Genomic DNA, 13,602 nt, shown 5'->3' on the forward strand with positions numbered 1-13,602 from the left:
TATGTACAGAATAAATAGAAAATATAAATAAATATAAAGTAGTTGGAGGGGAGTCCCAAATAGTTGGGAAAGGGAGAAATCATGAATGATTTCATGTAAAAGATAGAGTTGAATTGAACTTTAAAAGAAGTGTGAGATTCTCCTGGGAATAAAGAGGAGGAGATACATTTCCAGCATGGAGAATGATCTTTGCAAAAGCTTGAGGACAGGAGGTGAAGTGCCATATGAGAAAAGTTCTGTTTATCTTATCTTTTTATCTTGAGGAGAATCATTTTTGCAGCTGTGTTGAGGATGGATTGGAGTAGGAAAAGACTTGAAATCAGGTATTGATGAAGAGGCTGTTTTAATCAGTTAGGTGACAGATAATGAGGGCCTGAATACAGGCTATCTGGGCCTGAGGGAAGGGATTGGATTAAAGAAAGGTTAAAGATGTAGAAAGGGCAAAATTTGACAACTAATTGCCTATGTAAGATAAAAGAATAAAGAGTCAAGGATGATGATCTGATTTAGCACCTAAAAGACTTGAAGAATAAGAAAATGAGTTCTTTTTTAGATATGTTGAGTTTGAAATTGAAATGGCCAGTTTGAAATATTTGGTAATCAGTTGGTGAATTGGAATTAGAGCTGAGGAGATAGAGAACTGAATTTCCTAACTGCCCACAAATGCTGTGTTATTTTCTGTCATTTTAACCTCTCTGTGCATCAGTTTCTTCATCTGCAGAAATAGTGGGTTGGATTTTCTGTATTTTAACATTCAATCATTATGTGATTATAAATAACAAGTTTTGGTTAGTAGGTTGCATAAGTGGCTCTAAATAATACTTTAAATGTTTTAGTTATTAAAACTTTTTGTAGAGACATGTCTGAATATATTTTACTTGATAAGTATGTATACATATATACTCATGTATATGCGTGTATGCATAAAGAAAACATCCCATTTTTACATTATTTTAGATTGCTACAAAAAAGTTTGGGAAGAAGAGTCAAATTCCAGTGAAGTTGGATTTGGGAGGAATGCTTGCTGCATTGGAAAAAAAGCAGCATTCACAGAATTCAAAACAGTCTTCTAAACCTGTTGTAGTTTCTGGTAAGATAAGTCAGTTACCTTCCTTTCCTTTCATTATCTGTTTGCTTCAGAAAGAAAAGATTGAAAACTATTTAATGTTAATTTCTGTGGATAGTTTTGCTTATGTGAAAGTTATTTGAATAATAGATTTTCAAGAAATCATTAAGTACTTGATTTTATTATGTGGAAAGGAATTAAAAGCCATGAAAACCCCATGATAAATTGGACTTCATGTAGATTATCTCATTGCATCTTCCTACTGATTCTGTCTATAAGTTATGTATTCCCTTTTAGAGATCAGTATATTGAAGCTTAAAATAATTAACTTAGCCAACCAAGTTCATAAATGGTGAAGCTAAAAATATAGCAATTATGCAAGTTTCTCTTATGAGATAAGAGAGAGAACTTTTAGGAGAAGCATAATAAATTATATTTTGGACATGTTGGAATTTGAGATGCCTATACAATTGCAGATGTTAAAAAAGCAGTTGAAAGTAGACTGGAGGTCACATTAGGGTTGGATAAATAGATCCAAAAAGGTATATATGGAAACGTTAGATCAACCCATGGAAGCTGATGGCATTATCAAGTGAAGTAGTTTAGCAGGAAAAAAGATCCCAGGTTGCCATAAAGAATAACCATGATAGCATATTTGACCTGAGTCAAAACATCATCCAACAAAGAAGACTGAGAAAAAGTTATTAGATAGAGGAGGAGGAGAACTGGGAAAGAGCCATGTCATAAAAATTGAGAGAGAAGAGAGCATCCAGGAGAAGATGATTATTATCGGAAATGAATATGATTTTTTAAGCATGGATTGAGAAAAGGCTCTTATATTTGACAATTAAGAGTAATTTTAAAGAGAAGAAAGATGTTTCACTTGACTAATAAGGTCAGAAGCCAAATTGCAAAGGGCTTCGAAGAGTAAGTGCTGATTGTATATAGCTTTCCCAGGGTTTAATTAAGAAGAAAGGTGTAAAGGATGAAAGATAGATCAGGTGAGTTTTTTGAGAATGGGGAAGACATGGTGGTTCTTTGTAAGCTACAAGGAAACAACTAATACCGAGGGAGAGATTGAATAAAAGTGAAAAAGTGGGAATGATCTTTTGGAGAAGAAGGATAAAATGGGATCAAGGATATCTGTACAGTGGTTTGTCTTGTCAAGGAGAATTCATGTTAGAATTCAAGGCGAGCTAATCAGGGAAGGCATCCTTGAAATGTGAAATAAGCAAGGCAGAAGAGTGAATTCTTCCTTAGTGGTCTAATATTTTTAGGTGAATTATGAGGCAAGGTCTTCAGCTGAGGAGGGGAATAATGTGTGAAATGGGAGGTTTCAGAATATTTGGAATAGCTGTTGTGATAAATGCAGTAGTGAATTAAGAAGGTACTGAGGGATTGCCTTACTACACTGAGGGCTCTATTGAAATTATGTAACATTTGTGGTAGTCCCAGAGAAGATAGTTTTGTGGTTTTCTTCAGTTCTGTTCAGCTGCAGTTGATTAGGAACAAGCCTGTACACAAGCTTCCATATCAGAAATGGCCTTTACATCCTCCAGCATTTAAATAGCATAGTGGATTGAATCTCAGGCCTGGAATCAGGAAGATCCAACCTCAGAACCGTCTATCTGTGTGATCCTGGGCAAGTCACTTAACCTCTCTTTGTTGCAGTTTTCTCATCTGTAAAAATAGAATTAATAATAATTCCTATCTCACAGGGTTATTATGAAGCTCAAATGTCATAACAATTGTAACACACTTAGCATAGTATCTGAATATAAAGTGATAGATAAGTTTTAGCTATTAGCTAGTAATTTTGTATCTTTTATGAAAAGTTAAGAACTTGTGGTTCAGGTCTGCATGAGAAGGGTAAGGAAATGAATGAAAACGATTTGCATAGATCATTAATGAGCACATTAATAAACTGAGCATACTCATGTTCTACACCCTTTTTTGAAAAGAGAGAGCAGGGACTAAAGAAAAGGAAAAAAGTGTAAGAGAAAAGGGTGGAGAGAAAATAATTAACAATCATAAATGTGGAAGGGATGAACTTGCTTATAAAGGCAGAAAAGATAGAATAGATCAGTAAAGAATCAGAAGATAACACTTGAAACAAAAAGATTCTCCATATGAATGACTAGAACAAAATCAGTTTGGCTAAACTAAAAGACAAGAGCTAGCAATCATGTTTCACTTAAAACCACAATATTTCTAAGATAAAAAAAGATAATCAAAGAAATTGTATTATACTTAAAAATAGTAATATACATGCACCTAAAAATATAGTATCTAAATACTTAAAGAAAAACTTAATTGAATTGGAAGGAGTAATAATACTATAAGTAGAGAACCAGAGGGCTTGAATATCCCCTTTTCAGATATAACCATTGAGTCAAAAGATTAACAAAAAAGAAGTTAAGGACATTAGTAGAATTTTAGAAAAATTAAAGATGATAGATATATTTTTGTTGTTGGAGTAGTGAGGTAGCATAGTAAATAGAGCACTGGACCAGGAGTCAGGAAGACTTGAGTTCAAATCCAGCTTCAGACATTTACTAGCTAAGCTTAGTAGGCAAGCATTTAACCTATTGTTTGCCTCAGTTTCTTCATCTGTAAAATAACAAACTACTCCATTGTCTTTGCTAAGAAAACCCCAAATGGGGTCATGAGAAGATGATCATGACTGAAAAGATTTAACAAAATAAAGAATTTAAAAATAATTGGAGACTAAATAAATTACTCTAAAGAACAGCTGGGTCAAAGAGCAAATTATAGAAATACTTCCTAGCTGTGTGACCTTAGGCAAGTCACTTAACCCCAATTATCTTAGCAACAAAACAAAAGAAAAGGAAAAAATAGGAAATTTCATCAAAGAAAATTACAATAATGAGATAAAGTATAAAACTTGTGGAATGTAACTAAAGCAGTTTTGACCAGAATTTTGTTTTGAACGAGTCAAAAATCTTACTCATTTTAAAAAAAGTGAAAGAGGAATTATTGGAGACTTTTCCCCAATTAAATGCTAACAAAACTAATAACTGAGGAAAATAATATTTTAAAATGCTTAAATTGATAAAAGATGAAATAGACTATTAAGCAATCCAATATCTGAAAAAGAAACCGAATAATCCAAAAAAAGGAGATCCCAAAGGAAAAACACCATAGACCTAAGATGGATTTATAAATTAATTATGTCAACCAAAGTACAAATAACTAGAATGTTAGATAAACTGTTTGCAATAAGACTAGAAGACACTTTTCCAAATATTTTGCAAATATGGTCTCAATACCTAAAGTATGGAGAGAGAATTCAGAAAAAGAAAATTACAGATCAATTTCTTTATGAACATTGATGCAAAATTTTTATTTTTATTTATTTATTTTAATAACTTTTTATTGACAGAACCCATGCCAGGGTAATTTTTTATAGCATTATCCCTTGCACTCACTTCTGTTCCAATTTTTCCCCTCCCCCATATGGCAAGCAGTCCTTTACATGTTAAACAGGTCACATTATATCCTAGGTACAGTATATGTGTGCAGAACCAAACAGTTCTCTTGTTGCACAGGAAGAATTGGTTTCAGAAAGTATAAATAACCCGGGAAGAAAAACAAAAATGCAAGCAGTTTATATTCATTTCCCAGTGTTCTTTCTTTGGGTGTAACTGCTTCTGTCCATCCTTGATCAATTGAAACTGAGTTAGCTCTCTTTATCGAAGAGATCCACTTCCATCAGAATACATCCTCAAACAGTATCGTTGTTGAGGTATATAATGATCTCCTGGTTCTGCTCATTTCACTTAGCATCAGTTCATGTAAATCTCGCCAGTCCTCTCTGTATTCATCCCGCTGGTCATTTCTTACAGAACAATAATATTCCATAACGTTCATATACCACAGTTTACCCAGCCATTCTCCAATTGATGGGCATCCATTCATTTTCCAGCTTCTAGCCACTACAAACAGGGCTGCCACAAACATTTTGGCACATATAGGTCCCTTTCCCTTCTTTAGTATCTCTTTGGGATATAAGCCCAGTAGAAACACTGCTGGATCAAAGGATATGCACAGTTTGATAACTTTTTGAGCATAGTTCCAAATTGATGCAAAAATTTTAAATAAAATATTTGTAAGGAGGTTACAACAAATATCTGAAAGATTACAATGTATGACAAGGTCAGAGTTATACCAGGAATGCAGAATTGATTCAAGATGAGGAATATTGTAATAAATAAGTAGTCCAAAAGAATGAAGAGAAAAAGCATTCACCTCCTGACAAGAGGTGGTCTACTTAAAATGAAGAAAGTGACATATAATTGCACAATATGGCAGATAAAGACTTGTTTTTTCCCATTTCTGGATTATACTGGTATATATTGAGAGCTTTGTTTTTCAAGCATTTGTTTATATTTTTAAATTTGCTCTCTGGAGTTGAGTAGTACAGTGAATAAATTAATTTTCAAAAGAATTTTTCTTTTCTTTGAGGAAAGGAGATTTTTAATTTTTGGTGAGGCATTTGGGGTTAAGTGAGGTGTCCAGGGTCACACAGCTAGTTAAGTAAATGTTAAGTGTCTGGCTGATTTTGAATTTAGTTTTCATCCTAAGTTTTCATTCTGATTTCAGGGCTCATACTCTATCTACTGCACCATCTCTTTCTTTTCTTTTCTTTTCTTTTTTTTTTTTTTTGCTGAGGCAATTGGGGTTAAGTGACTTGCTCAGGGTTTCACAGTTAGGAAGTGTTAAGAGTCTGAGACCAGATTTGAATTCAGGTCCTCCTGACTTCAGCACTGGTGCTCTATCCACTGCACCACTTAGTGGCCCCAAATAAAATTTTTTTTTAAAAGAAAATTTATGGGCTCTGTAATTTAGTAAAATGGATCAATCATCAAACTATACTTACAATTTAATGTCACAAGGGTAATTTCATAATGAAGGAAAAAAAATACATTATATATATATATACACACACACACACACACACAGTGTTTTGAACTATTTGAGTAAATACTAGAACTTTTTAAAAGTCTCATGGTCTCTGCTAATTACCATTGAAATAATTTTTACTATTTTTTCATGTAAATTTTCTTTCAGTTGGTGCAGTACCAGTACTTTCCAAAGAATTAGCAACATCAGTGAAAAATCACCGGTTAAATCAAGTGATGTCTCCTCATAATCCATTGGATTCTAGTTCTCCTTTAATAAAGAAAGGCAAGCAAAGGGAAGTACCAAAGGCCAAAAAGCCAACATCCCTGAAAAAGGTATAGTATGGATTTTACTTTATGCAAAACATTAAAAATTGGTGAAAGATCTTCCAACAAATTGATGTTTAAATTTTATTCTTGTTTACCATTTTTATTTGTTAAAGATTTAGTTTTAAGGACATCAGCTTTTAATAACTCAATATATTAACTGGATTCTAAAAGAATACATTACATAAATTCAAAATATCTTCCCAATATACATATTATATGTTTAAGGGAAATTATTTCACCTACTTAAGGGGAAAATTCTTAGGACCATTTTGAACTAAAATGTACATGCCAGTGATTATACCTTAAATATACTTTTTTTTCTGTGAGGGTAGCATAGAAAATAGAAGTAAAAAAATTAGCATCTTTTAGTCTTAATTTGTAGATTTGTGATACCATTTATAGTTATTTATTTTGTTTTACATCCCCCATCTCTTATACTCTCTAACATTACTTTTTAATTGAGAGCTGGCTCATTTTTATCTGTTGAGTAACAACAATAACTACAATTCATATAAAATTTTCAGGCTTACAAAATGCTTTACAAATATTATTTTACCTTATCCTCATCACATCCATGGGAAAATATTATCATCCTCATTTTATAAATAAGAAAATTGAATCAGTGGTTAGTGACTTGCTTAAATAAAATGAAGCTGAAGGACTACAAGAAAGCATCAGTAGGCTTGAACAGTAGGTTCTGGTGTGCATTATAAAATGTGTTATGATTTATGTAATTGAACAGCAGAAGCATGTTTTGTTTCTTTGTGTATTGGCACCATTATTTTTTCCCCAATGGAAATTAGTCTTTTTGAGAATCTATTTCATGCTTGTTTATATCACAGCTATTGTTGAATTTTATTTTAAAGATTATTTTGAAAGAGCGAGAAGAAAGAAAACAGAAACATCTTTTAGAACAGCTTTCAGTTCCAGCATTTGCTCAGAGGATTGAGCAAGATTCAGTGCATAACAACAATCAATCACCTGATCAAGTTACACAGTCAGGTACTGTTTTCTCTTTATTGGGATTACTTCTTAAATCTTGAAAATAAATAGCAGGAACAGTAATGATAAATAGGAGTGTGCTCCTATCCACAAGTCTGTGCTTGGTATTATTATGGACAATAAAAATAGTTAACATTTATGTAGCTTTTGTTTGTATGCCAGCCATTGTGCTAAACACTTTATAATTAACTCATTTTATCCTTACAACAACCCTCAGAAATGGTTGAAATTTATATGTCACTCCAAAATATGCCACAAAAAGAATTAGAAATAGTATAATTTGAACTTCATTCTATTCAAGATAGTATCATTTTTTAAAGACCCAAATATTTTGGATTCTATATTACTTATGAAAACTGATTATTTTAGTGTATTTTGCTTAGTAATTGATAATTTTCAGATGTGAATGTTTTTGTTCCTGTATATGTTTGAGTATTCCATAAAAGAACTTTATTAATGGTTGACTTAATAGTCTTCTTTATTTAAACAGCTATTGTCTTGGTTTAGGTCCTCATCACCTCTTTACAATTAAAATGATACCTAATCGATCTTTCATCATTAGATCTCATACAATTAAAATTATGTCCTAATCTCTCATCATTAGATCTTTTCTTATTCCAATTCATCATCTTCACAGTTACCAAAGTGAACTTTCTCATAAATAGCTTTGATTGTCACTTTTCTACTTGGGAAACCTTCAGTGATTCTCTTTTGCTTCTCAGATCAAATAGAAATCTGTATTTAAGTTTTATTGATAATGGTGGCCTTTTTGGGGGGGAAGGGAGAATGTATATTACTCTCACTCTCTCTCTCTCTTTCTCTCTCTAACAATTGGATATAAGCTTCTTGACATCAAGAATTGTTTCCTTTTTTGTTTTTTTGTCTTTGTAGCCCTAGAATCTCAATCATAGTGCTTGGCATATTGTAGGAACTTAATAAATGTTTGTTGCTTATTTGTTTGTTGCCATGATATTAGAATTTTTTCCTTGTCTCAAAGCATCTAATAGAGATAGAAACTAGACTTGTTATTTCATTTGTGCTTTTCCTATTTGGGTATTATTTTATAACAAATTATAATTTGGATGTTATAAAATGATGATAATGGGGAGAATTATATATATAGTGTTTTAAGGGTTTCAGATGTATATTTCAAATGCACAACCTTGTTTTATACCTGAAGATACTAAGGCTTACAGAATGACATTTGTGTCACACAGCAAGTGTATATCTGGAACATTATTCAAACTCATATTTTTCTGATTTTAGATGAGAAAATTTTGTCTGCCAGTGCAGATTAACATCTGCTCTATAATGTATAATCTTGAAGAGCTGCTTAGGGCAGCTTATATGTAGGATTAATGCCCTGTGATCTCATGGATATGGATATTGCATCCAGGATCCAGATTGGCACCTTGTCTGTAATTTAGAATCTTAGAGAGTCACTTGGGGGACATAGAGAGGTTATGTTATCTGCCTATAATCACATTAGCTAATATATGTCAGAGGCAGGACTGGAACTTAGGACTTTCTGGGTTATGTTTAACTCTTTCCATTACTCAAAGACAAAGCAGTCTATATATCGTTTCATTTGATCCTTAAGAAATCTTATGAGGAAGATATTTCAGCTTTTATAATTGTAATTTTACAAATAAGAAGTCAAAGCTCAGGAAGATTATGTGACTTCTTTCAACTCCAGTAACTACCTTGTAGGAGGTAGGATCCAATTGGTAGTTTTATGATTATTAGTCCTATGAACGACGATTATTTTTCCTACTTTTTTCAGAACATTGTTCAGCTATTTGAGTTACATTATGTTTATATTTTAGAAGGATATGCATTATAAGATAACAAAAGTAAGCCAACTTCTGTATCTGGAGGTACTGGGTAGTTGACATTTGGAATTGTTCAGGGCTTTATGATTTGCAAAGTGCCACAACAACCTTGTAAGGTAGGTTGTACTTTGTTATCCCCATTTTATATAAATAAGGAAACAGAAACTCAGAAATTTTGCACTACTACTATGTTTTAAATAGTGCATTTCAACACAGTTGAAGGAGGCTGGGAATGGGAGAGGGGAAGGAATGTTGACCTTCCTGTTTGTACATATTAAATTACACAAAACTTTTTTATTTTAGATTTTGAGCAAATAGAAGAAACAGAAGAATCAGTCCCTGAGTCTTCTACTGTTGAAGTGGAAAACACATCAGAAAAACCCCTAGATAGCCATGCACTCCAGCATGATGCAGAAGTTTACCCCATTGTTTCACAGCCAGTTTCTCCTTTTCCAAAGATCCATAGTAGGAGATTCAGAGAGTGAGTATATAGGAAGTTTCTGTACTATCATTAATTTATAATTAGATCTCTACAAGAAACTTAAATATAGTAGTAAGTCCATGTGAAAAAGAAATTAATTAGTATGTCTTTTCAGCTTTTATGTGCCATTGTAAATAATTGCCTTTGTGTAATATGCTACTTCAACCATAATTCCAGTTAGCTCTTTGGCACAAGAACTTAGCTGATTTGCCAAATTGACAAACATTATTATAATATATGCTAGGGAGAAAGCCTAACTATCTTGTCTCCATTTATGTCAACTAAAACTTATATCCTGTAACAGAATAGGAATAAATACTAAGTCTGTGATCTCAGTAGTGTGAGGATTCTTTGGTGAAGAAGATTACCATTTCAATTGAGCAACATTTTTCTACAACTTAAAAGGTGCTAGAGAGTTGGCTGGAACAATAAGAGATTTAATGACTTCCTCAGGATCACCTAGTTAGTATGTCAGAAACAGGATCTTTGACATCTCCTCTGTGCATATATTTAATGATAGTTTATAATAAAGAAGTCCTTTAGCCAGACTTGAGGGTAAGGATGGAGGTGATATAGAATTATATGTGAGTCCTAATGAAAGTGGCTTTGCATCTTTCCAACATATCTGGGTAGATAAAAAAGTCTCTTGTTACATAATTTTTCCTTCTCAATCTTCCCTTTCTCCCTATAAACTTAATTTTATATGAAGCAAGCCAGTAATTAGAGTATCTAGAGGTTTCAAAGTCTAGCAGTTGAAATGGACAGAATTGGGGCTAAGATTTATGGCTGAGTCTGAACATCTAATGCAGGAAATGATCTAAGAGAGTGATGATGAAAGAGGAAATGACAGTTGGAATCAAATTTCTAATGAGTACTTTTTGAAGTAAAATTTCCTGAAGAGCCTTTTGATTTATATAATTTTTAAAAGATTGTTGTGTTTTGTCAACTGAATATATATAATCCAGACAAAGTATAATTTTTAAAAATCATTTGGTGCTTCTTCTAGTTATTGCAGTCAAATGCTTAGTAAAGAAGTTGATGATTGTGTGATGGATCTTCTAAAAGAATTGGTTCGTTTTCAAGATCGTATGTATCAGAAAGATCCAGTAAAGGCAAAGACCAAACGCCGGCTCGTCATGGGACTCAGAGAAGTTCTCAAACATTTGAAACTCAAAAAACTAAAATGTGTTATTATTTCTCCAAACTGTGAAAAAAGCAAATCAAAAGGTATGTGCCACTGCCTGTTTTAATGAGCTTAAAAACCATGAATTCCTTGTAAGAATTTTTGGCTGTGTAATCTAATATCAAACAAGCATGAATTTGACCAGTTTAGAGAAGTTAACTAAAAAATATGCTTTATATATTCTCAGCAATTCATTTTTTGGTTCTACTATGAACTGATCACAGAAGGAATCTTCATTTATGTAAAGAAAATTTACCCAATTAAGCCTATGTTACCTAGAGCCCACAATAATTGGTGAAAGACTATAGATTTAGCCAGTGATCCCTATGTGTAGTTTTGACCCAATAAGAAGTTTCCACCTTTAAAAACAAAATTCTTATAAAAATTTATTTTAATAGAATAATTCCCTCATTCTGTATTAAAACAATTTTTAAGATTTTGTTTTAAAGTTTGGAGTTCGTTTCGATTGATCAATAATGGACAGAAGCAGCTACACCCAAAGAAAGAACACTGGGAAATGAATGTAAACTGTTTGCATTTTTATTTTTCTTCCCGGCTTATTTTTATCTTCTGAAACCAATTTTCCCTGTGCAACAAGAGAACTGTTTGGTTCTGCATACATATGTTGTATCTAGGATGTACTGCAACATATTTAACATATATAGGACTGCTTGCCATCTAGAGGAGGGGGTGGAGGAAGGGAGGGGAAAAATAGGAACAGAAGTGAGTGCAAAGGATAATGTTGTAAAAAATTACCCTGGCATGGGTTCTGTCAATAAAAAGTTATTTAAAAAAAAAAAAAGTGAAGAAAAAGAAAAAAATAAATCAATAAATAAATGAAGTTTTGAGTTCCAAATTATATTTATCCCTGTTTTCCAATCTTTCTCCCCTCCATGAGATTGTAAGCTGTCATATAAAAATTATATATGCAGTTATATAGAACTTTTTTTTTTCTTGGAGGCAATTGGGGTTAAGTGACTTGCCCAGGGTCACACATTTAGGAAGTGTTAACTGTCTGAAACCAAATTTGAACTCAGGTCTTCCTGACTTCAGGGCTGGTGCTCTATCCACTGTGCCACCTAGCTGCTCCAGTTATGTAAAACATTTACCTATTAGCCATTTTGTATAAGAAGATTTGAATTAAAGGAAAAGAGTGAAAGAGAGTGAGGGATGGGGAGGAGCATGTTTCAGTCTGAATTCAAACAATATTAGTTTTGTTTTGTTTTGTTTTTCCAGAGGCAGATAGTGTACATTATAAGTTCCATGGGGATTGCCTTGGATCATTGTATTGCTGAGAATAGCTAAGTCATTCACAATTCTTCATTGTATAATATTGATATTACTCTATACAATGTTCTCCTGATTCTGTTCACTTCATTTTGTATCTGTTGATGTAAATCTTTTTTGTTTTTTCTGAAATCATCTTGCTTAATTATCATTTCTTCTAATATTTCATAATAATCATATAATACAGGTTCTTTAGCCATTTTTCAGTTGATGGACATCCCCTTGATTTCCAATTCATAGCCAACATAAAAAGAGCTGCTATAAATATTTTTACAAAAACAGATTCTTTTCCCTTTAAAAAATGTCTTTGTAATACAGGCCTAGCAATGATATTGCTGGATCAAAGTAATAAACACAATTTTTTAGACCTTGGAGCATCGTTCCAAATTGCTTTCCATAATAGTTAGTTCATTTCACAACTCCACCAGCAATGCATTAGGGGTCCCAGTTTTCTCACATCCCCACCAGCATCCAACATTTTCTTTCTTTCTTTTTTTTTTTTTATCATGTTAGCCAATCTGATGTGTCTCTTTTAAATGTAATTTTTCTTCCCCCTCCCCCTCCCTTTTCTTCCTGTAGGTTTTTGTTGGGAGTATATAGAAATGATGTGGATTCATTTTTTATTCTTCAACCTTGCTGAAATTATTGTTTTAGATATCTGCAAAAATCAGTAATTTTAATTTCTCTTTATGCTTATTCTTTTGGTTTCTTTTTCTAGTCTATATTATATGTAGCACTTGTAACACAATATGAAGTAGTAGTGGTAGTGATGGTGGGCATGCCGACTTTTCTCATATTTTAATAGAAAGACCTCTAATTTCTCTCATTACATATAATGCTAGTTCTTAGTTATAGATAGATATTACTTATCATGTTAATGAAAGATTCATTTAGTCCAATATTATCTGTCCACACACACCCACAAAAGCTAATGTTGTATTTTGTTTAAAAAAAAAAATTCTGTATCTTTTGATATATTGTCCTTGTTAATAATTTTCTTTTTTAAAAAGTAATAGTAGCTTTTTATTTTTCAAAATATATGCAAAGATAATTTTCAACATTCACCCTTCCAAAACCTTAGAGTTTTCTTATTGAACATTTAGTGCAGTGGTATCAAACTCAAATAGAAACATTCTCGCAGGTCGGATTTTTGACTTAGCATACCACAAATTAACATCTATTTTGTATTGTGAGGTAACTAGTGACTTAATACATGGAGTGCTAAGCCTGGAGTCAGGAAGACCTGAGTTCAAATCCAACCTCAGACACACTTAGTAGCTATGTCACCCTGGGCAAGTCATTGAACCTCTCTTTGCCTAAGTCCTGAATCTCTGCTTTGTTGTGAGAAAAGGTGGTCTCCTAAAGAAAATGGCAAAACATTACAATATCTTTGCTAAGAAATGGTTCACATCTATGAAAGGTCATACACAACTGAATGACTGAATAGCAGTACAAATATATTTTTATCTATTTTTGTTTAAAATTTCTCTATTACATTT

The 13,602-nt window shown here is 32.5% G+C and overlaps 1 protein-coding gene across 4 annotated transcripts in view; it reads left to right on the forward strand.

Moving 5' to 3' along the window:
• SECISBP2 (SECIS binding protein 2) overlaps positions 1 to 13,602 on the forward strand; it is a 79,045-nt gene that overhangs the window by 38,918 nt on the left and 26,525 nt on the right. For 3 of the 4 annotated variants that reach the window (XM_051998187.1, XM_051998180.1, XM_051998194.1), the window contains exons 11-15: positions 958 to 1,090; positions 6,158 to 6,324; positions 7,185 to 7,320; positions 9,456 to 9,633; positions 10,640 to 10,860. In XM_051998187.1, the coding sequence (XP_051854147.1) occupies positions 958 to 1,090; positions 6,158 to 6,324; positions 7,185 to 7,320; positions 9,456 to 9,633; positions 10,640 to 10,860 (835 nt within the window). Of the gene's footprint in view, positions 1 to 957; positions 1,091 to 6,157; positions 6,325 to 7,184; positions 7,321 to 9,455; positions 9,634 to 10,639; positions 10,861 to 12,052; positions 12,127 to 13,602 lie in introns of those variants that run through there. The other variant, XM_051998202.1, reaches the window with a different exon arrangement.

The sequence above is a fragment of the Antechinus flavipes genome, chromosome 1, assembly GCF_016432865.1.
Source record: "Antechinus flavipes isolate AdamAnt ecotype Samford, QLD, Australia chromosome 1, AdamAnt_v2, whole genome shotgun sequence".
Lineage (NCBI taxonomy): Eukaryota > Metazoa > Chordata > Mammalia > Dasyuromorphia > Dasyuridae > Antechinus > Antechinus flavipes.